The 22,567-nt window shown below is 39.0% G+C and overlaps 3 protein-coding genes across 11 annotated transcripts; 1 reads left to right on the top strand and 2 right to left on the bottom strand.

Annotated features, from left to right (window-relative positions):
• Nucleotides 1–420: 420 nt before the first annotated feature.
• LOC105388549 (probable serine incorporator) lies at nt 421–8,854 on the top strand. 9 transcript variants are annotated; one of them, XM_038108241.2, is made up of 12 exons: nt 424–657; nt 1,309–1,473; nt 1,852–1,940; nt 2,066–2,161; nt 2,371–2,549; nt 3,016–3,131; nt 3,739–3,954; nt 4,517–4,540; nt 5,221–5,353; nt 6,087–6,113; nt 7,290–7,437; nt 8,046–8,854. In XM_038108241.2, exons 1-12 carry the CDS (start codon nt 622–624, stop codon nt 8,176–8,178), a joined length of 1,362 nt encoding a protein of 453 aa, XP_037964169.1. In that variant the 5' UTR covers nt 424–621; the 3' UTR covers nt 8,179–8,854. The 9 variants fall into 9 exon arrangements, with proteins under 9 accessions (XP_037964176.2, XP_037964169.1, XP_037964168.1 ...); XM_038108240.2 differs by having other exon boundaries at nt 7,275–7,437; XM_038108248.2 differs by lacking the exons at nt 7,290–7,437; nt 8,046–8,854 and adding an exon at nt 6,811–6,887 and having other exon boundaries at nt 421–657.
• Nucleotides 8,855–9,203: 349 nt separating this feature from the next.
• Nucleotides 9,204–11,944, bottom strand: LOC105388550 (O-glucosyltransferase rumi homolog). The gene is made up of 6 exons (XM_011559487.3): nt 11,684–11,944; nt 11,419–11,603; nt 10,952–11,140; nt 10,518–10,648; nt 10,188–10,335; nt 9,204–9,969 (listed from the first exon to the last, which is right to left on the bottom strand). Exons 1-6 carry the CDS (start codon nt 11,802–11,804, stop codon nt 9,544–9,546), a joined length of 1,200 nt encoding a protein of 399 aa, XP_011557789.3. The 5' UTR covers nt 11,805–11,944; the 3' UTR covers nt 9,204–9,543.
• A 634-nt stretch (nt 11,945–12,578) lies between these two features.
• Nucleotides 12,579–21,628, bottom strand: LOC105388551 (isocitrate dehydrogenase [NADP] cytoplasmic). Its single transcript, XM_038108097.2, has 11 exons — nt 21,458–21,628; nt 20,906–20,982; nt 19,772–19,887; nt 18,215–18,359; nt 17,605–17,804; nt 17,029–17,163; nt 16,566–16,669; nt 16,134–16,284; nt 14,873–14,986; nt 14,376–14,495; nt 12,579–13,611 (listed from the first exon to the last, which is right to left on the bottom strand). The coding sequence occupies exons 2-11, from the start codon at nt 20,973–20,975 to the stop codon at nt 13,459–13,461; spliced, it is 1,308 nt and encodes a 435-aa protein (XP_037964025.2). The 5' UTR covers nt 20,976–20,982; nt 21,458–21,628; the 3' UTR covers nt 12,579–13,458.
• Nucleotides 21,629–22,567: the final 939 nt, after the last annotated feature.

Raw genomic sequence — 22,567 nt, 5'->3', positions numbered from 1 at the left:
ACGTTGAGCTACTCGTCACTAGATGGCGTAACATAACTTTTATATAAAATGCTGAGTTGAACGCAAGGAACATAATACTCTACCGGTTGAACGGTAGGTACCTACCTACCTCATACGGCTTCCATTATTACTCTAAGCTGTAGAGTCTAGAGCAAGGCAAGCAATAGTCTAGAAGTCTAGAGGGCCAAGGGGGAGGTATCAGGAATTTTACGCATATTCCCAGGCATTTCCCAGGTTATAACTATTTGCAACTCTGATTCCTTATTCTACGGATGCACCCACTAAAATGCGAGGATCTTCTGTCAGATGTCAGCTCGGTTGAATATACGATCGATGGATAAACGTTGATAAAATAACTAGAGAAATGTTGTTTTACAATCCAACACTCTTGCATTTTTTTTTCCATTGTTCGTCTACGTCAAGTCAAACGTCAAACAAATATCAAAATCAAAACAAGTTTCATCTTTGCTGCGATCTGCGTCTGATTGTAGAAAGTTTATTGATCTTCTATCGTCACAGTCTTTGTTAGGCTAATATGATTAAATAGCCAATCTACGCAAGATATAAAATTATTCAACTCGGGTAAATTTTAGTTTGAAATCGTTATAAACACTAAATACCATGGGAGCCGTTCTGGGGCTTTGTTCAGCTGCTCAGGTAAAGTACCCTTATTTCCTTATATTTCACAATATCTCTTCCATACATTTCATTATTACTTAGGTAAATAGAATAATTTATAGCAAATTAAGACGCGTTTTTATGAATATTAATGAGTCTGTTGTCGAAAATGTTTAAAGTGGGAGAGCTTTATGGTTTCCCTGAAAAATGAGTCACGTTTGGAATGAAGATAACAAGCATCGACATAGGTACCTTCAAGGAAAATGAGCACAATGTCTTTTTATGTTATACTTTCCTGGAGTGAGTATATTCTGTTGCACTGTAGTTCCTAAGACCTAATGAAATTGAGGTCAAGAGAAATATTTCATCAAGCTCTACCACCTTGGCAATATTTATCATGACATGACTGACATGTAGGAAATGCTTATAGCATTAAGTCCACCGTTTGTACACTTATGTTTAAACTTATGCAAGAATAAATAGATCATTACTAATAAGCCAACTACATGACCATGCATTAAGGCTTCTTGTTGTAAGGTTCCATTAGTTTTTTTTTCTGTTTATGTCATATTGGTTTTATCTTTGGGGTTTATCTTCTATGGTTGCAACAGTAATATTGTAAATTTTCTCTTTTTACTTCTGATACATCACCAGTTATTTTAAATATCTATATATCCTCCTCACATACAGCTGGCATGCTGCTGCGGCAGTGCAGCATGTTCTCTGTGCTGCTCTGCGTGCCCGTCGTGCGCCAACTCCACGTCCACGCGGCTCATGTACTCCCTGATGCTGCTGCTGGTCATGGTGGCTGCGGCGATCACCCTTGCGCCGGGCCTGCATGATGAGCTGAAGAAGGTAAGGATGGAGTAACATGTAGAAAAATATATTGCAAATGTGTTAGGTAAGGTACATAATATGTAGCCTTACAGTTTTATGGTAACAAAACATCAATGTTTAAATGAATTAGATGGGGTTTGTCAAACACGGTGCTATAGTCTAAAGCTACTTATGAAGCTATACTCTATTTACTCCATGTTATACCTGATAGAGATCACTAGTAAAAAGGTCAAATAATATGAACTAGATTATGTACATTATCTATTAAATGGTGCAGTCTGATTCTGCAGAAATACATGATATGCAGAAAACCCGAGGCAGACCACAGAATGACATGTGATTCTTTCTGCATCCAGCATATTATTACCCAAGTATAATGTTTGTTGTTTTCAACAGGTACCATTTTGTGCAAATTCGACAGGATTAGTTCCATCAACCTATAAAGTGGATTGTGATCAGGCTGTGGGATATTTGGCAGTTTACAGGTAAAGTATTCTGTATTTAATTTAAGTAGTTTCTTATCAATTAAGCTACCTAAATAATGTAAAACTAGAATGTTTTCTAAGATATAGTTCCACTAATAACTGTCTTATTTATTCTTTATTTACAGGATTTGTTTTGCAGCATGTCTCTTCTTTGTCCTCATGGCAGCAATAATGTTGGGTGTGAGATCTTCCAAAGATCCACGAGCTGGCTTGCAAAATGGGTAAGTTGACAATTATCATTATCATACTTTCATTATTGTTTAAATGTAAACACACATTATCTTCTCGGCACACTGTCTAGCCCCACAACTACCACCACACATTAAAACATTCCATTTCTAGAAAGTTTATCGCACAAACCAATCTGCAAAGAAAACAGACAACAATTTGAACAGCCAAAAACATGAACAAATCAACCAATATCTTCCAGTTTCTGGGGCATCAAATACCTGCTCGTGATTGGCGGTATCATCGGCGCGTTCTTCATCCCGGAGGGCTCGTTCGCGAGCACGTGGATGGTGTTCGGCATGGTCGGCGGGTTCGGCTTCATCGTCATCCAGTTGGTGCTCATTGTCGACTTCGCGCACTCCTGGGCCGAGCGCTGGGTTTGTGAGTATTAAGTATTTCTTTTTCTGTCAATGCACTCGATATTTTTATAGCATGTTCTTAGCGTTTAGGTATCTTGTGGTGAAAACCATAGATTCTACGAAATAATGGAGCTTTAAGCCTAGTTTCACCATAGTCTGTTAGATCATTAACACCACTGTTACACCATAACAAGGGATTATTTTTTGACTTTTGACACATCTGTCGAGAATTTAAGATGGACATGGCGTAAAAAAATATTTTAGACTAGCTGACCCACCGCGAGCGTTGCCGTTATGTCGTCATGTCGCGTTAATGATCTAACAGAGTATGGTGAAACTAGGCCTAAAGCTCCATTATCCCCTAGAATCTATGGTTGACACCATACGAAACCGAAACGCTAAGAAGATGGTCTAAAAATATCGAGGACAAGTCACTTACAAACATCACACTCGTGTTCAGGTATCCCTAACAATAATCATGTTCGCAGCGAACTACGACGAGACGGAGTCGCGCGGCTGGTACGCGGCGCTGCTGCTGGCCATGATGTCGTGCTACGCGCTCACGCTCACTGGCATCGTGCTGCTCTATGTCTACTACACTAAGGTATAGTTTGGCTTGCGGGAGAGAAACAAAATGGCAGACGTCTGCTCTTGTATATCCCATTCCACAGGGAAAGATATCTGATACAAACAAAAACTACACTTATTCGAATGTTATAAGGGTTCTATTAGAATTATGTCTTTCCCAGTGGAATGGGGTATAGGTACACTTATTTACGAAGAGCAAATTGACGAATGACAAGCAGAGCAATCAGCCGCAATAGACAAATAAGCAGAGTAGCAGCACAGCGTGAACCAATGGCTTCGTTACTGGTACATTCGCCCCTGAAACGGGACTAGTCAAGATCCTACTCTAACCTACGAAATAGTGCACATGGAAACTCTTCAGAATCCCAGCGCTTCTGAGCTGACTTGCGAATTACACAGAAAAAGCATAGGGCGAAGGCGCGGCGCAAGCATATTGCCGCTTCGAAACGTTTCAATAAAAAATGTAGGTAACCCGCACGTTGTTAAGTATACTCAAGCGGTGTGGCACAGGCACGTCGTTTCGTCGCCGCTTACCTACATTTTGCATTGAAACGTTCTGTGTAATTCGCGCCTTAAACGAGCAAATAAGCATGTTTATAGTGTAACTAACCCATCCCCCACAGGCCGACGGCTGCGACTTATCCAAGTTCTTCATCTCCATCAACCTGATCCTGATCGTGATCATGAGTGCCGTCTCCATCCTACCCGCGGTGCAGGAGCACCAGCCGCGCTCCGGCCTGCTGCAGTCGTCTGTGGTCTCGCTCTACGTGGTGTTCCTCACCTGGTCTGCATTGTCTAATGGCGATAGCCAGTGTAATAGCATTGCTGGCGGGAATGAGGTGAGTTTGTGGTGATGGGGGGAAATGTTGAACTATTTACATTATATCCCATTCCACGGGGAAAGACATGATGACTGACGGAACCCTTATTATATTGGAATATGGGTAGCTTTTGTTTGTATCAGATGTCTTACCCCGTGGAATGGGAAAAGAAAAACGTTTATTCGGTGCATTGCAATAATGATATGGACGCTGACGTCTTGTTTTAATACACTTACGTTTAGCGGGGTGTAGGTGCATTACTGCACTAATATCTATCTCTATCATTTATAATTAACAATCCCATTTCGCCATTTATGTTTAGTCTGCACTTCGGAGACATCCAATGGGAATCGAACCGGGAGCCTTTGGTGCTTTGCCACACTATTATAAATGTATTTATGAGCTCTACGATTAATACACAAACAAAACAGTCTGATATAATAGTACAAAATCTATGTATTGTTTTCTATGTGATCTATATTTAAACGTAAATAATATTTATGTGCAAAGCGATATTTATAAATATTTAGTCGTGTATAATGTGATATGTATCTGTATTTATATGTGCATACACAACCAGGAGACTCCGGCCGGTAGATACTGGGTAGGTGACGCCTATAAATAGTATTCATTCATTTTCCCTTGTTCTTTCTTTAACTATTTTAAGATACTTTCATACTTACCATTCTTCTTCTTAACATTCTTTTAATACTATTTACATAAACACACCCATAACCATTATAAACATTTTCTGTTACATTAGTATGTATATCATAAATATTATACAAGGCATACTAGTAGAACTTTAGTAATATTCATTCTTCATAAATCCAAGCATACATTTTCCTCTTTTACTTGCATGAATTTTTAAACCTACACCTATTTTAGGTAGGTTAACTATACCTAGGTAAGCTAACATTATAACAGTAATTTCCATGGATTTTTAGTTTCGTTGTGTGCATCCAATTACTGTGAAATGCCTATCATAACATATTACCCATCCATTGTGTAATAGGTACATATTTTTATGTTTTTGCCATGCATTATTGTCTTCTCTGAGTACAGACCTACGCATTTAATATAAACCCCGCATATTGGAACTTAAACAAACTTTGGTGTTGAATTTGAGAGGTACATCATTCAAATGTCTGTCTAAGCTCCGTAGAGTTTGTACACACTAGGCGTTTTGAAGCGCGTGCGCATGTGTAAAAATTCAACAGTATGCGGGCTTATATTTAGTATACTTGATGCAATATACAGAGTGTTCACCCACCGTCTCCGCAGGCATCGTTCGACAAGCAGTCCATCATCGGGCTGGTGATCTGGGCGTGCAGTGTGCTGTACTCCTCCATCCGGACCGCCTCCAACTCCTCCAAGATCACCATGAGCCAGCACATCCTCGCCAAGGAGGGAGGAGGTCAATATCAAACATTTTATTTATTAGCCCCTTCTTCCACTACGCGACTCTCAAGCGACGCGACTGCGACGCAACCCATGATCGCCTATAAAAACGGGTCTCCGACGCGTCGTTGACTCATCAAATATATGCGACCAAGGGTTGCGTGACTTGTCTAAGGTTGCGTGGTAGTTGCGTCGTCTGAGAGTCGCGTGGTGGCAGAAGAGCTTAGATTTATTGAAAGTTTTTTGGTGTGCAGCCAGCCGATTGTATATAATACTGAACGCTGGATGAAGGTTTAAATGTCCTGCGCCTAAAAGTAGGCGGAGTTTTTAAAATAGCGATCTCAAGCTCACATGCTGCTCAAGCACATCCACATAAACACCACTGCTACACACAACACGTTCCCGGATTTATAACAGATGTAGCTGGTCCCTTCATCATCAGGGATCGCTATTTTAAAAACTCCGCCTGTATACTTTTAGGCGCAGGCCACCGTACATAAGGTGTCACTGATTTATGATTTTGAAAGTATCTCTTCAAGAGCCTCTCACTACTGGAGGTTGGCGGTCAATAACTGCATAGGTTACAATTGAGGATATCGCAAAGAGCACATTCATCTTTGAACCATTGGTACTATTTTGATTGGTGCACTGATATCTAAATTTTAATAAATATGTTATAAGTACTACACAACAGTATTATCTGAAACACTAACTCAATATTCTTTGTCGTGTACCGCGGCCGGTCGCAGGGCAAGGAGGGCTCATTGATAATGAAGGTAAATCTGTCAGCATACTTCATTCTATTGTTTTGGGCCATCTGTAGTCTCACCAAACCACATAGTACTTACCTCGAGAGTCGAGTGTATCTTTTGATATTTTAAATAAGAGAAAATGTTTGCGAATTACTGCTGTAGAAAATAGACAAAAAAAATAGAAAAATAGATAAATAAATAGAAATAGAGCCACCAAATTATGTCTATCATGAGCACGTAAGAAATTTTGAATTTCACTTTACGAAACCAATGTGATGATGGTGAGGCTACTGATAAAGTAGTTAGTGGTGTCTGTGTTATGTTTTTTTTGTTGCTCTTTGTTTTGATTTCAAAATATTCGCGCATGAAACTTAGCTACAGTCGTGTAGTGGGTTGGGTGTAAGGTTTCTGATAATCTCATAATTTCTATACCGACATGTTTCTTTTTCCTAAACCTTATACCATTGACATGAAACTTGAGTATCGGCTAGTACATGTACCTAGTAGTAGGCTACAAGGCACTTTCTCGAAATGTTGAAAGGATCCTTAGGCTGTTTTTAACAGCGTGAGGGATTCATAACGCACGCGGTAATACGTATACGAATCCTTACGAATAATACGAATTACGAATATACCTACTCGTGAGACCCGGGAAAATGGCGGCCATCCCGCGTGCGTGATGAAATCCGCATGCTCTTAAATCGCTGTGTTATTCTTTCAGCTGAGTCGAAGACCACACCAACTTTTAAATTCAAGAAAAAGAAAGATAAAGGTTTATGCTGATTTAAAAATAATGTATTTTATTAAACCTACTTATAAATGTTGTTGTGTAGCTATTGGTCTAGATACTCTAGATAGTGCCCATCTAAGTATCTAAAATTTGATGGAAATAGTGTTCGTATGTTTAATTGAACATATAATTTTAGATTAACTTTTTGCTCAAGCTTTTCTTGATGCATCAAAACATGAAACTTTATTAGACCGATATCAGGTAATACAACTTGGACATCATAAAAAAACCAAGCGGTTCAATGATAACATTCCCGATATACCAACCAATAACCATGTCAAAAATGCATACCCAGAAACTGTTATCGGTCTACCCCACCCCACCTGTACATAAACCCGCCACCATTCGTAGTAGCCATCATTAACACGTTGCATGTTGCCGTCCCGTGAACGCAGAGTATGATTCCATAGAGGGCGGCGACGGCGGCGAGGCGGGCGCCTCCGACACCAAGGTCTTCGACAATGAAGGTGACGGCGTGGCCTACTCCTGGACCTTCTTCCACATCGTGTTCGCTCTGGCCACGCTGTACATCATGATGACACTTACTAATTGGTACAAGTGAGTATTTATTTTATTTATTTATTTAATCCATATTATTGCACAAATATAGATATAATGTTATTTCTACCTTGACCTTTCCTGTGCCTTATGGCTATGCTTGTGCTGGATTCAGTACGCAGATACCCAACATTTTGATTGTATGATAATACACTCACGGGCAATGAAAAGGTTCCACTGAGAAAAGCACCGAATTACTTCAAAACGGAAAAGGCTAGCTTAATGCCATCTTCTGCAACATTGAGGTACATCTATCAGAGCATCAGGATATTACCATCTAAAATCGGTAATATTTTGTTCCAATTTTAAATTAAATCTTTGAAAAAATTGGGGTCGTTTGTTGTCGCAATTTTGTGAGTGGAACTTTTTCATTGCCCTGCAGTGTATCTTCATATCTCTCAAGGAAGGCCACAACAGTCTGTCCTGGGCCTTCTCTACCCAGCCTCTGCCTCTGAGTTATTACTGTTTTCTCACATAAGACTGTCTCCTTTAATCGTCTTAAATGGGTAACTCAAAGTGGAAGATTTCTCTTCTAGCAGAAAGTTTATGAAAAGAGGCCTCTTTTCTTCAATGCCAATTAATTCATATGAATTCTGCCTGTTTCCCAGCCCGAGCTCGCAACTGTCGAAGGAGAACGTGGCGTCGATGTGGATCAAGATCACCTCGTCGTGGCTGTGCGTGGGCCTCTACCTGTGGACCCTGGTCGCGCCGGCGCTGCTGCCCGACCGCGAGTTCAACTAGACCTGGACCTATTGTGGACCTAGGAGGGTGGCTTTACGAAAATGAGAAGGACCGATTCAGCGCACGACTCAACAGGGCTACTACCAAAATCGAACGAACAAACTAGAGCTGTCATGCAATCGGTAAGCCTAATACAACGAGATAGAGCCGTGGTTCGCGCAGCGCTCCGAAACTTCGGAACAACAGATATGCAGTGATAACCGTGTGCCGATTGCGTGACTCGTTCGTCGATTTAGAGAGTGACCTCCGTGTCGCGTTACATTAGACGTGACGTAGCATCTGGCTCTATCGTTTTCGTAAAGCTTATGTCACCCACCTGGACGTCCTAATAGGGAATTTAACTAGTACCATCTTACACTTATACACTATACTGGCTGGAATTGCATCAGTGATCGAGTTAGACGATAAAATTCCACTCAGTATAGTACATACAATCAACTCGTTCGCGTTTCGATGTGTTGGGCCTGTTTACACACAAAATACGTGTTGCCAATTTAGATGTGCGTATTTTTTGTGCAAATATACCCACATTGCTTGCTCACCATCTAGCAAACTGTACGTTATAGTAAGGACTTGGTGTTAGATCGCCAAGGCAACCCTCAATCACGCTGCTCCCGCGATAATCTAAATCGTCAATTCATTGAAGTATCCCTTATTCATAAAAAAAACTTACCTACAGAGACTTTGAAGTTATAGCTGAGTTGTCACTTGACGAAATTGAAGATATAGTGCTGGAGATAACTTTAAAGTGGAGTGTATAATTTGTTTTTATGAATACAGGAGATTAGATACATGTGTATGGTATGAATGACCATACACATGTAACATACATTTACTACGCTTTTCAGATTTATTTCACTGAAAATGCCAGTTATAGATCGGCTAGTTGTTAAGCAATATAACATATTCATTATTATTCACACCACAAGATTACTGTAGAGCAGTTATGAAATTAATTAAGTACCTATCTATGTACCAAAATTGTGTCTGTTAGATTTAAGATTATTTTTTAATGCTTACATACCTACTTAATAATGTGTTGTCTTTTAAATTTGTGTTTGTTTCTGTGGAACTTTCATGCTGTTATGTCTTAACTGTGATTCTAAAAGGTAGTCATCCAATTGTTTTTAAAATCTATCTTGTCTGTCTATTACTGTGGTCTATTATATTTACCTACGACTATGTAGGTACTCTTCTATACTATCCTCTAAATGTGAACTATACTTTAGTACCTATTAAAAAATGCGTAAATTAGAATAAGACTTTCATTTAAATCAATAGATGTATTTATTATGCTTATTTATCTAATATCATACATTGACATGTTTGATGATTTATAAAATTCCTACTTACCTTACAGTATAATCAGATCTTTACTTTCCTCAACTTGTCATCTTTGACCACTTTATACTTCAACAGCTTAGAATACTTCTTCAACAGCCTCCTCCAATAGCACTTCACGTCTTTATCTGTCAAATTATTCCAGATATGCTGGAAGCCCCTTTCTGCTATTTCTTTTCCCAACTCATCGTTATCTTTGAAGAATTGTACTAGTCTCTTAATCTGTTGTTGTGAGGCGTCGGGTGATACCGGGACGTAGTGCACCCAAGGCTTGAGTGAGGGGTAGTAGAACTCGAGCCAGTCATCGCCGACGTGGAACACGAGGGAGCGGCAGAGGAACAGGTGCTTGAGGCGGAAGCTGGCGGCCACCCCGCGGTAGTTGAACAGGTACTTGTAGCGGCAGTGGTCCTCGAAGGAGACCTCGGCCGCGGGCGCCGCGTGCAGCGTGTCCTGAGGGTCATTCAATAGAATATAATGGTTCGTTGAAAGTTGTTGTAAGTATAACAAATAAATAAAGACGGGCTTTTGGTTCACCTGACAAACCAAATTATCGTGTGGTAGAGCTACTCTTGTCTATTTAGCTCCATAAGTTAAACATTTTATAGGTTAAGGGAATGCTACATTTTCAGATTTTATTTATAACTAGCATAAATATTTTAGAAAGTAACCTTATCAGATTTCCATGCTTGGTTCTTCGTGTACTGGGCATCAACAAGATCAGGATTAGAGCGAGACAACAACACAAGTGCATCTCTTTCTCCACTGGTTCTGGAACCTCTGAAAAATGCTATGTCTTCCTTTTCTGCCCATGGCCATCTAAAACAATAAAAATATTATTATTAGATAAAATATTATTCAAAAGTGTACATTCGAAGAGGGCCTGCTTATAATTTTAGTATCCGATAGAAACATTGGGATTCTTGATGCCTATAAATCAACATCTTTTATACAGGTTAGTAAGTATAAAAAATATTCTGGACTGTTTGTCATATACTTACTTATCAGCAGCTTTAGATATTGACTTCCTGTGTTTATCCCATCGTCCAATACCAGTAGGGTACAGTGAGATGGCTGGGCCACCTTCCCAGAAACTCCATGCTGGATACATTATGTCATAGTAATCTTTAGTCTGAAATGTAATGTAACCTTTGAGTGTTTGATAAACTGATTCTTAAGGGAGTTCATTTATAAATGATGTTGTTTCATTTGGTTCCAAAGTACCTACATAAGTTAATTCACCTCATGTCTGTGTGGGCTGTAAGTACATAATATTATACACCTACACAGTTAGCAGGCATATAGGATAGGAACAATCAGGGCCAAAGAGCCTGACCCCTCCCAGAGTGATAATTCTACCTAAGAGGGATTAGCTTTCTTAACCCCAAACTGTACTATTTCAGGGGGTACCCTAAATAGAGGTAAAATAAAGTACCTTACTAAAAGAGAAGACAGGTGCCTTAGGATGTCCCCAAGCACTGTTCAGCTGTGGCCAGTCCCTGGTGTTGATGGCCAGCTCCAGGTCAGGCAGCTGTGGCGCCAGCTCGGCAAGGTAGTGCTCTACGCCCGCACACCGCGCTGGGAAGTGGCAATCAACTTCTCTGTATAGGGTGCCGTCTATTACCTGTAGAAGGTGTTGTTGAAAAGAAGTGAGGGTTGTTGTAACTCAAATTGTGCAAGTGTAGTTTGTGGTAAGTGCATGCTTCTGGCCCACTTGTAAAACCTTTTTGCATAATGCCCTTTTTAAAATATCTTCCTAAAATGGTGCCATTTCCCGGGACAATGGTATAAGTCACACCATGTATTGGTGTGAGCTGTGGGCACTTAAATGCTTCAAAAATAATATTATTAGGAATCAAATCATGTCATAAATAAAACCTATTACAATTATGAAAATGTTACCTGATATTTTGTTGCTTTAGCTTGAGCCTGTGCAAACTGTTCCTTGGTAATTCCATCCTTAAAAGGTAACAAGTCTTTGTGTATAACATCTGCATGGCAGCTACAGTTGGCTCTTTTACAAGGAATGTATTGATCCAAAGCAAGGCTTATCTTTTTGTTTATTTCTGCGGACCAGTTGTTAACCTCTGAAAAATTAACATTGTATTTCATGGCTATTCTAAATTAAACCTATAGGAAACAAGCAAGTACAACATTAATTTGTTACCTTTACTATATCTGTTTTCAGTATCTGCTGTGCATTTATCATCAGACTTGGAGCAAGACTCTGAATAGGTGTTTTGTATGGCGAAACAAATTAACAGGAACCTGGCACCAAACTTCAGCATTTTCTTGTTTATCGTGAAATCAGTGTTCAAATCAATTACAACGATTCATTGAATTAGATCTGTATTTACATTTACTATGCGCATTTCCATTAAAACCTTTATTTACAGCTACCGGTAAACAAAAATTTACAAACAATGAAAACAAAAATGACACTTGACAGTTACTTAGCACACAGATTAAAACAAAATGCAAATGAATATTCTGAGGATGTTGGATTGTTTTAGTCTGTTATTATTCTTAGTTCTAAATCCTGGGCCATTGTCTACTGTACAGCAACAGGGCAGGTATGGGAAGGGAAGTCCTTGGAAGGGAAGCAAACATAGAAGTAGACATGACATTATATCTACAGCATGTCTCAATCCAAGCACAAAGAGGTCAGGTTGGGCTCATTCAAAGCTTTCTACAGAGAAACGAGAAACTATTTTTTTATGTCGTTGCTCGCTGGTTTCCCCGTAAGGGAAGAAAGACGAGGTGTAATGTAACATGTTACACAGCGAGCATTCGTGCAGTCAGTACGTAGTGTTACGGGAAAAACAGCGAGCAACGAGCCAATTTTAACACACGGTGTTGCGTAACATGCTCGCTGGGAATGTTACATTACAGTCAGTAACGTTTCGTTGGTAAGTACCCACTTTTATTGCTTGTGAATGTATGTATTATATTCCTTGCTATGTACCTACCTAGGTAAATACTGTTATACTTAGTTACACTGAAAACCATATTTCGCTAACTTTCGTAAGTATAAATGTAGGATGGAAATGACACCATAAAGATTGCTATGTGATATTGATTTATTATAAAAATAAAAGCTTATAAAGAACGCATGTTTTATCGACATTCATTTCATAACATTAAGCTCAAAATATCAATTTGACAACAATTTCGTAAGTAGGTAGTTGGTTAAATCTTGTTAGCACACTTTCAGTCTGTTCTTATCAGTCTACACCTGCAAACATAGTGAGCATATTATCATTCATTACATATAAATGCTAATAAGTACATAATTAATAATTATGTTTCACAATGATTTCACATCGTCATAATTCTTAGCTACCTGCACACAACATTGCACTTAGATTTATAAAATATATAACATGTTCTTCATAACCAAATTTTAATAGAATTTAGAAAAAAATACAAAAACCACAATGCAAATTAAAATGCTTGTGAGTAAATTACAAGAACTTTGATGCAATGATTATTGCTAAAATTGCTAAATGCATTCATAATAATAATTAATAATCTCTAACTCTCTCTATAATAATGGACTTTTAACCAGCAAGTGCTCAAACGTATTTGTAAATCATTATCTAATTATACCTACGAGTAAGAAACAATACTCAAAACAAAATTATTCTTAACTCTATTATAGTTACACTGATTTCATGAAATACCGATGAATAAAAGATACATAAATGACATGGTTAAGGGACTAAATTACAATGAAATAAATGGTATATCAAAAGATACATTGCGTTTAAAAATATCTCGACTTCAAAAAATTACGTTCGAAAGTTAAAAATTCACTGGATGACTACTGAAAAAAAGAACGTGCGAAATTCAAAATTCACTGGATGACTACAGAAAAAAATAACGTTCGAAAGTTAAAAATTCACTGGATGACTCGATTGTCTATGGTTCTCTACAGCTTGTTTACTTGGCGAGCTTGCGCTCCAGCTGCTCGGCAATGGCGTGCAGGAAGTCCTCTGTGTGCAGGTACATGCCCTCCTTCGTGTTGGCCAGCCCGTGGATGCAGATGGCCAGGTCTTTTGTCACCTTGCCGCCTTCCACGCATTCCACGCACGCCTGGAAATTAAGAAATAAAATTCAAGAAGAGTACACAAAAAGGTGAATTTAAAGTACGTAAAAATAGGAGGTTAGAAGCTTGGCGAGTTGTATCGTATATTAGTGTACTTGATTGAGCAAAAATCCAGTAAAATTGGAAATATGTATATTTTAAAATCTCGCAATGGCATTCTTGATAATATTAAGGGTGTTACTGGAGCTAATTAGCGCAAGAAATGATAAACATTTATTACATTTAAGTATAGGTCAATGTACCATAAAATAAGTTATGAAGGTCGCACGTTAATTTACTCCGGATTATAATCAGGTTAAGGGTCACGAATGTGATTGATAAATACTATGCGATACTTTAGGAGTAGAGCAGTAATCAGTTTCTTTAGTAGCTATACATTTTGTATCTTGTTAATTAAACTAACAAATCGCCTTGCTTATTTAAATATTTATGGTTTGTGAGGGAATTAAGCTGTTACACGTACGTGTTGGTGATTAATATTACTTTTATTAATATTAATATTAAACACCCTGAACCCTCGCAGAGTGACAATGCTACCTAATGGCCAGTTTTTTGATCCCTAGTCAACTCAACCATTGGTCAAAAATGGCTACCATTTGTTAAAAACCAACGAAATTAGTAGGTAGGTATGTCATGCTTGATACGTGACTTGACCAATGGTTAAATTTTACCACAGATCAAAAAACCAGGCCTAAGACGCGTCAGGTTTCTTTTACCCACTGTAGTTACACCTGCTAATCTAAACACTGACCTCCTCCAGCGCAGTAGCGAACCGGGCCAGGTCGGGAGTGTCGTCGAGCTTGGCGCGGTGTATCAGGCCGCGCGTCCACGCGTAGATGGACGCCACGGGGTTCGTGGAGGTCGGCTTGCCCTGAAATTGAAGTATCGTTTATTGTATTAATTGGCGTACGATTTTACAATGACTTGTCACTAGTCATAACACTCATAACCCACTTATGACTACTGTTCCTTTAAAGACACACACATGGCATTTTTTGGGATTTTTATTTTTTCCCGTAATAAGTGGGTTAATATTACTCAACCACCATTTCACCAAGGCCGCGTCATTAAGAAGGAAAGAAATGGCGAAAGAAACTCCTCGAGCGTCTTTTAATTTTTTTTACGTTAAATAAAATTTTGTTAAAATTTTAAATTAAATGTTTGAATAAACTGGGGTCGTTTGGTGTCGCCATTTTGTGAGTGGAACTATTTGATTGCCCGTGAGTATATAATTATTAATTATCTTACCTGCTGGTGCATGCGGTAGTGGCGGGTGACGGTGCCGTGCGCCGCCTCCGACTCCACGGTGCGCCCGTCGGGGCACATCAGCACTGACGTCATCATGCCCAGCGAGCCGTAGCCCTGGGGGAGAAAAAATATGTCATGAATTAGGGTGGCTATGGTTAATAATTGGTATTTCAGTTCAGGCCTTGTGGATATTTTAGCCATAAAAAATTAACAATGTGTAACGGGTGTCTAAAACGGGTTTTGACACATCCTATTCTATTCAGAGAGGGGGCGAAGCTCCTGTCTCTCTCGAGTGGAACCTTTGACACATCTAGTCACACACAGCATCTTGACCTCAGCTCTTGACAAAGTTTAGCATGTGTAGATTAGACACAACGTTAGATTTGTTTGATTTCGTTTGGCGTTATGTTTTTATTCGGAAATACCTTATGAATATGAAGAATTTTAAGGGAAAGTATGAATATTTCATTTCAAGAATAAAGAGAACGCTAGACGGTTTCTTTAAACAGACATGCTATTTAATAAGTGAATGAATCAGTAATATGATACCATGATACAATGAAGTGTATGAAAATTCACCATCTTATTTAAAAATAGAGAACCCCTATACATTGTTGTTCATATAACATTATCTAAACCAACTTTCACACAAATGTTATCATTATCATGTTATGGCTTCAATACGGCTCTGCAAAACTGAAAAGATGCAGATGTTGTGTCTGGCAGTTAATCAATTAATGTAGGTCACACGTTACGAGTTATGATAGATTAACAAATGCATCCGTTTAATTATTTAATAAATAAACGAGCCTCGTATCTTGTTTTTAATCTCTAGATGATACTGCAGATCATGTACATCGTCAGTTTTATATATTAATAAAAATGGCTTGCTGAAAACCAGGCTATTGCTATCGCTTTTAAAAGTTCTCGAGTAATTCCCTTAGAAAGAGAAATAGCGTCTCGCTCGAGACTCCTGGTCTCAGAACAAAGAAGACAACATTCCTACTTGCCACGGCAACACAAGCCGTACTGCACTGACGATCGAATGGTGTAGTGGTTAGAGGCCCTGACTGCTATGCTGTAGGTCCCGGGTTCTATACAGATATTTGTACTCGGTTCTTGGGTGTTGGTATTTATATTTAATATGTATCTATCTATGTATTTGTGTACATATATCAGCTGTCCGATACGCATATCACAGGCTCTGCTACTTCGGGGTCGGATAGCCGTGTGAGATGTCCCCACATATTTATTAACTGACCTGAGCGACGATGTCGGACTGCACGTCGCCGTCATAATTCTTGCAGGCCCACACGAAGCCGCCGCTGCTCTTGAGCCCCTGCGCCACCATGTCGTCGATCAGCCGGTGCTCGTACCAGATGTTGGCCGCTTCGTACTGCTTCTTGTAGTCCCTGGGGGAAATTGTGGCTTTAAGTAATGGTCGAAAATGTGGGGTTGCGACCGGATGGCGCAGTGGAAATGAAATGCAAAAATGAAATGGTAAATGATTGAAAATGGTTCTCCAGAGTCTTCTTTGCTGTAGTGGAGTGGTCTACATATTTACGGGTTGTGTGTTGAGCTGTTTTATACGACCAAATCTCTCTTTACACGACGGTTCTGTTGTTCGGTCAACCAGACCACGGGAAAAAATATATTCCGTAGTTTGAAAATAGCAACAACTAATTATTCTTACTTCTGGTAGATTTCTTCGAAAATGTCCTTGAAACGACCGTCGTATTGTTTGAGGATTGTGTTCTTGGTGGATAAATACAGCGGCCATTTTTTCGCCAACGCCACCTGAATACATAAAACGCATTTAAATAGTTTATCACTTGGTATCGAAGGACACGCGGGGCAGTCGAGACATAATACAATGTCGAAAGTAAGGTCGATGACATAGGTGAGATCAAGTGCAAAAGGTCACAAAGATTGGATTGTTTTTTTGCCTAAAGAATATTTATTAGAGCTTAAGATCGCTAAATATATATGATTTTGATTTTTAATAAATTTTTACATGGATTTTATAAGACAAATGTAATGAAAGATGTCACAACTTTCGTTTGTCCGTTTCTGGTAAGAGTAACCCCTCCAGTGTCAATAAGAGGCTTTCAAATCCAATTAATGTACAGTCTACACCAGTCTCCCCATCTTCTTACCTGGAAGCTGGAGTGCGCGAAGGCCCGGATGGAGTCGTCCAGGTTGTACATGCCCATGGCCACGCCCGGCGTCTTGTAGTTGAACAGCAGGCGCTTCTCCACGGAGCCGTCCTCGCCCGTGAACACCATCTCCACCTGATGAGGGAGGTGGCTTTAGAAGTATGTTGTAGTAGGTGGCATTTTAGATCTCCTGTAATTATGTAAATGTTGCAAAAGTGGTACAGTAAGCCGAAAAGTGTGACGCAGAGACTTATTCTGAACAACAATAAGGACTTCATTAAATAACGACTTCGACTTTAAAAAATTTGGTGTAAGTACACAGTGTTCTAAAAGTGCGATTGGCAAAAGAGATGAAAAAAATCGTCACCAACAACGTTAAACACTATTATGAGCATAGACTAGAATATTATAACTGATTATGAGTATAATTTTGCCTATTGTTGCTATTTTTATTTCTTTCCACAAGTTTCTACAACTTTATGGATCCAAATATCTATGCTTCTGAAAGTTAAACTAAAATTAAGCAGCGATTCCACACCACAATTCCCTTCCACAATTATCTTCACATAACCTCACCTTCCCAGGTTTAGTAACTAAGAAGTCCTGCGCCTTATACTGGTCGCCGTGGGCGTGGCGTCCGATGACGATGGGCTTGGTCCAGCCGGGCACCACGCGAGGTATGCTGGGACACAGGATGGGCTCGCGGAACACCGTGCCGCCCAGGATGTTGCGGATTGTACCGTTCGGGCTCAGCCACATCTTCTTCAGCTTGAACTCTGGAATGAGAGTGGGATTAGGGGTGTTGAATTGAGAATAATGAGTCTGTTTTTGGGGTTTGATGGTCGGTGCATGACGGATAGCGGCAGGGACGAAATCCACAAGATGTGTAATGAAAAATGGCATTGCCTTTTGTTGCCTCAATAATACGGTTATGTGTCTAAAGTGGGTTAGATACTAGGAACATAACAAAATAAATGAATGGTGACAATCTTTTCCTTGATATGTGTGCTTCGACCTTTAGGGTTGCTAAATGGTCAAATTGACATATATGACCACAAACAATATGTAGCTTTGGATGCCTTCTAGACTAGCCGGAAGTGAGTGGATGATAAAGATTGAAGACAGACCTATTTACAGCAGTGGACTATTGTTATGTTTAGATAACTAGCTGGTGATCCTCAGTTACCTTCGACCCTCTGCTCATCAGGCGTGATGGTGGCGCACTTGATGCCGACGTTGTGCTTGAGTATGGCGTGCGCCGCGTCCACCGTCACCTGGTCGTCGGTCGCGTCGCGGTGCGGCAGCCCCAGGTCGTAATACAGGCACTCCAGCTACGGGAGAGAGGAGCGAAGTTGAGTAATTAATAATAATAATAATATCCATTTATTTCAGGCATCAATGGCCCATAGTATAAAATACACAAATACATTTTAAAATAAATCAAACAATATTAATATATATACTCTAGAAACTTATTTTATAAAAACTAAAACTAACTAAACTCTAGCACTATTATCAGGGGGTTTAATAGTCTGTTTGGCCTCCCTGTATCGGCGGAACACTATCCCCGCAGGCCAGAAGTTTTTATCCAGCAGAACCTTCTGCTGGGCCGCGGGAATCCGAATACGGAATGACTTGAAGTCCGTCTGCTTGGCGGACTGCAGCCTCTCGATCGCCAGCACCTGGACTGGCTGTTCGGTGCGGCCGGCCGACACTCCTCTCCTTAATATAGCGCACGATGTTATCATGCGCCATATTCGCGCATGCTGGTTAGGGATGTAGTGGTGCAAGGTTTAAACTGATATTGTGGAACAGTTTGGTTTGTATGAAACTGGCTGGAAAGAGGTTTAGTTACTTATTGCAAGATGCCTTGGTTTTCCACATTTCTGACCCGTGTTCTTTTTAATACAGGTATTATACGTAAGTAAGAAAAGATTTTTTTGTGGTATCATATCTACTTCTAGACTGGTTGTATGAAGAGAGCAAGAAAGCATACAACGTCCTTGTGAATACAATTTATTTATTTAAGTTTAGTAAATATTTAAATTTGTACATATTTCTATTTGTCTTTTAATGAGATATGTACCTAAATGATTTATCACAAGTTTGCATACGTTTGTAGGTGTAGGTTACCGCTATCTTTATCATATACCTAATTATGTCTTTGCCACAGTAAACCCGATCAGGTTATCACATAATAGATATGTGAGTGTACTTTACCCTGTTATCAGTATTTTGTTTAGTTGGCGCTTTTGTTTCTCATAATAAGACTCTATTTCTGTTCTAAATAAATTTTGGTATTTATTTTACAATAATATAGGTATTAGTAGGCACGTATTCTTTATACAAGTTGTGATGTACGAGTTTATTACTCTTTTTAGGCATTGAAATAAAATAAACTAGTACCTACCAATTTCAAGAAAATTCTCTGAAAAAGCTGTGTATTAGCAAACTAAATCGTAGATACAGGGTACAGTCATGGTAAAAATCACATGCGCAGCCCGCAGACACATTGGATTTTTTGTTACACATGATTGGATATTAAAGGTACAGTCTAGGGTAAAAAAAACTATACCCTTTCATTCAGCCACTCTCAGGTAGTTGTCACTCTGAGAAGAATGAGAGGTGCGATCACAGGATTCGATACTACATATTTTCGAAACTACATCGAATTCTGTTATCGCACCTCTGGTGTCTTATCCCCAGGCTGTCGCTACAGTACCTAGTACAATGCCACATTTACCTTAACATAGGGGAAGATGAGTTTCTCCTTGATCTTCTCCCAGATGATGCGCGTCATCTCGTCCCCGTCCATCTCCACGACCGGCTTGGCCGCCACCACGCGCTTGGCTGTCCCATCTAAACCATATAATAACAAGTACCGTTATTCTATGTCTAAACAATGTCGTGTTTAGACATGACGGTATGCAAAATAATTAAACAAAGAAATACCGGCCAAGCAATGATTTCAAAATTGTATATGTCAATGCGGCCAAGTCTGTGACGGACTCGCAAAGGGATCCGTAAGAATACGACAGTTTGTGATAAAAATGTAATCTCCTTTTTTCTAAGTCGGTAAAAAATAGGGGGTCATCTTAGGTAAAAAATAGGGGTCATCTCAGGTCATCCCACATAATTTAGATTTATTTGCATTTCTATGAATTCTAAAAATGTTATATGACTCCTTATATTAGTGAAACAAAACAGACATAATTTTGTCTGCAATATATCAGCCCAGGTGTTCTTCAGACTCCTTGTTGTGACATACAAGGGCATAAAGTTAGTTCAAGTATTGAAGACAGGTTTTCACTGGCTGAACTGTAGTGAACTGCAGTACATCAAGGGAAAACTGGTCCAAGTCATTGACCCTTTATATTATACATGTACAGACAAGCCTTAATAATTGATTACAAAAAAACTTGTTCAACAACAAGCTGAATACAGTATTCAGCATGAAATGAAAGGTATTGTATTTTTAATTACAGGCTTTTGTATGTGTTTAATTGGGTTGACATTAAAATCCTTTATGTGTGTGAAACATGTAAAAATAATCTTAAAGGTGAAGTGGTAAAAAAAAATAGTTCTATAAATAGTCACTTACAATAAAAAATCACTTTTTTATTTTGCACATTGGTAACACACAAATGAGAGCTGAACTAAGGTTTGCGTCCATAATGAGAGGATCAGCCAAACAGAAAAGTTTTCAGTCAATAACTGCTCAAAATGCACTGGACATAATTATGTGTAATGATGATGAAACACACATAATTATGTCCAGTGCATTTTGAGCAAGGATCAGTTGATATGTTACTCAGGTAGGCTCCCTTTATTCCCCTGTTGAATAGGTTGAAGGGTTCTGCTCAACCGGTATACTCACAGGCGCGGGTGGATATCCTAGTGTGGTCAGCGACATACTGCATCAGCCTTCTTGTGTTGTTTCCAGCCATATTGTATCTAAGGCAAATAAAATGCATTATTTAATTAAAATAACACGGTAAACATACAGGCATTGTGCTTACTAACTGTCTCTGAAGAGAAATTTACACTCTGGAGCACAAAAATAAATATTAAGTAAAAAAATCAACAAAACCATGATTTTAAATCATATTTATATACCACCATGCAATTTATAAAATATACTAGCAAGTAACAAACATACTATAAAATTAAGTATATGCATATTTTATGTAAGTAACACATTATCTAACAGATTGTTAGGAGTTAGGAATATTGTTATTTTAAATTGATAATTACCACTGTTTACTGTACATCTTATTCGTATATAAAGCAATCATCTGTTTAATTTTTTGCTATATGGATAAATTGTATACTTTTTAGACCTTTGAACACAGATGATAATCTTGAAAAGGTTGATGATGAATATGATAAATGATATAACCTTCGAAACTTTAAAAGTATGATATCTTACCTTGTGAAGAAAGTTATGATCACAATAGTTTTAAAATTGATACGACCCGCTGCCGAGACTCGTCCAACAACCACCAAATGAATGTGGGTGGAATAAAATAAGAAGAGTGATTAAAAAACGACGACACCACCAACCGGGCCAAACGAAAAACAAAACGGCGGCTGAAGTGAGGTGGGGGGAGGGGAGGGGAGGGCTAGCAGACATATGTCATTTTGACAGCTGACAGGAAAAGTGTTGCCATTAAGAAAGATTTAAAATCTAACATTACACAAGTACCTACTTATACTTTGTAAAAGTAGTTACTTTAGTCTTCATGCCACATAAAAGTCGGTTGTCCATTGAAAACGAAATTATGATAAAACGAAATGTATGGATTTGACTATTTTGACTGCTGTCATAGGGCTCATGCTATATTTTATACAAAGTATAGTACTTATATAGATAACTATTGCTACTAGCTTTACCCTGCGAGTTTCGATACGCCATGCCATTGTGCCTGTTACGTTCACGTTGACTACGCGGGCACGCACGCGGTAGAGGAATGTTATTGGTACGGTCAGGTGCAGAGAAACCTGACCCCCTTCTCATAGTAAAAATGCTTCTGACGTGACTTATAGGTATGTAGGTAATTAATTTACACTACGCTGTTCAAACTATCGGATGTAAGTCGCGGATGTAACCTTGGACTGACTTTCAGCTTGCAGACGTCCGAGAGCGATCTGGCACGAGCCGTCCCTAAAGACCGTGCAAACTTCGTGACAGCCGCGTCCGATAATGTGTCTCCACTTTTCGATTTTGGAGAAGCGTTTAGTCTCCCTGCATAGCCCTACCGAAAAATATAATATTGTTAGCTTTTGACGAACGTGTGAACGAACACGCGAGATAAGTTGAATCCTGTATTTAACCTACTTAGAAATATCCAATAAACTACCAAAATAGTAGTTTTTATTTAGAGTCGAGCTTGATTGACTTGATTCAGTTCGCTCTAGATTCTATCAAAATATCGAAGTTTTTCTTTATCTCTTTCTTTCATAAGTATTTTACTAATATAAACATAAATTTGCCCTACGATAGTAATTTTGCTAAAACCTTGAATCAGATGTGTGTGAT

This window comes from Plutella xylostella, chromosome 15 (genome assembly GCF_932276165.1).
Source record: "Plutella xylostella chromosome 15, ilPluXylo3.1, whole genome shotgun sequence".
Classification (NCBI taxonomy): Eukaryota; Metazoa; Arthropoda; class Insecta; order Lepidoptera; family Plutellidae; genus Plutella; species Plutella xylostella.
Note: the sequence above shows the minus strand (reverse complement) of the source record. Positions and strands in the feature narration are given on the sequence as shown.

Excerpts from the sequence above, each read along its gene's own strand:
- LOC105388549 (XM_038108240.2), top strand. The coding sequence starts at position 622 with ATGGGAGCCGTTCTGGGGCTTTGTTCAGCTGCTCAG. Across the intron at positions 3,955-4,516 it reads GCATTGCTGGCGGGAATGAG|GAGACTCCGGCCGGTAGATA; the intron begins GTGAGTTTGTGG and ends ATACACAACCAG. Across the intron at positions 5,354-6,086 it reads CCTCGCCAAGGAGGGAGGAG|GGCAAGGAGGGCTCATTGAT; the intron begins GTCAATATCAAA and ends GGCCGGTCGCAG.
- LOC105388550 (XM_011559487.3), bottom strand. The coding sequence starts at position 11,804 with ATGCTGAAGTTTGGTGCCAGGTTCCTGTTAATTTGTTTCGCCATACAA. Across the intron at positions 11,141-11,418 it reads CTAAAGCAACAAAATATCAG|GTAATAGACGGCACCCTATA; the intron begins GTAACATTTTCA and ends CACCTTCTACAG. Across the intron at positions 10,649-10,951 it reads CTGTCTTCTCTTTTAGTAAG|ACTAAAGATTACTATGACAT; the intron begins GTACTTTATTTT and ends ATTACATTTCAG.
- LOC105388551 (XM_038108097.2), bottom strand. The coding sequence starts at position 20,975 with ATGGCTGGAAACAACACAAGAAGGCTGATGCAGTATGTCGCTGACCAC. Across the intron at positions 16,285-16,565 it reads TTCGAAGAAATCTACCAGAA|GGACTACAAGAAGCAGTACG; the intron begins GTAAGAATAATT and ends AATTTCCCCCAG. Across the intron at positions 14,987-16,133 it reads AGTCCGACATCGTCGCTCAG|GGCTACGGCTCGCTGGGCAT; the intron begins GTCAGTTAATAA and ends TTTCTCCCCCAG.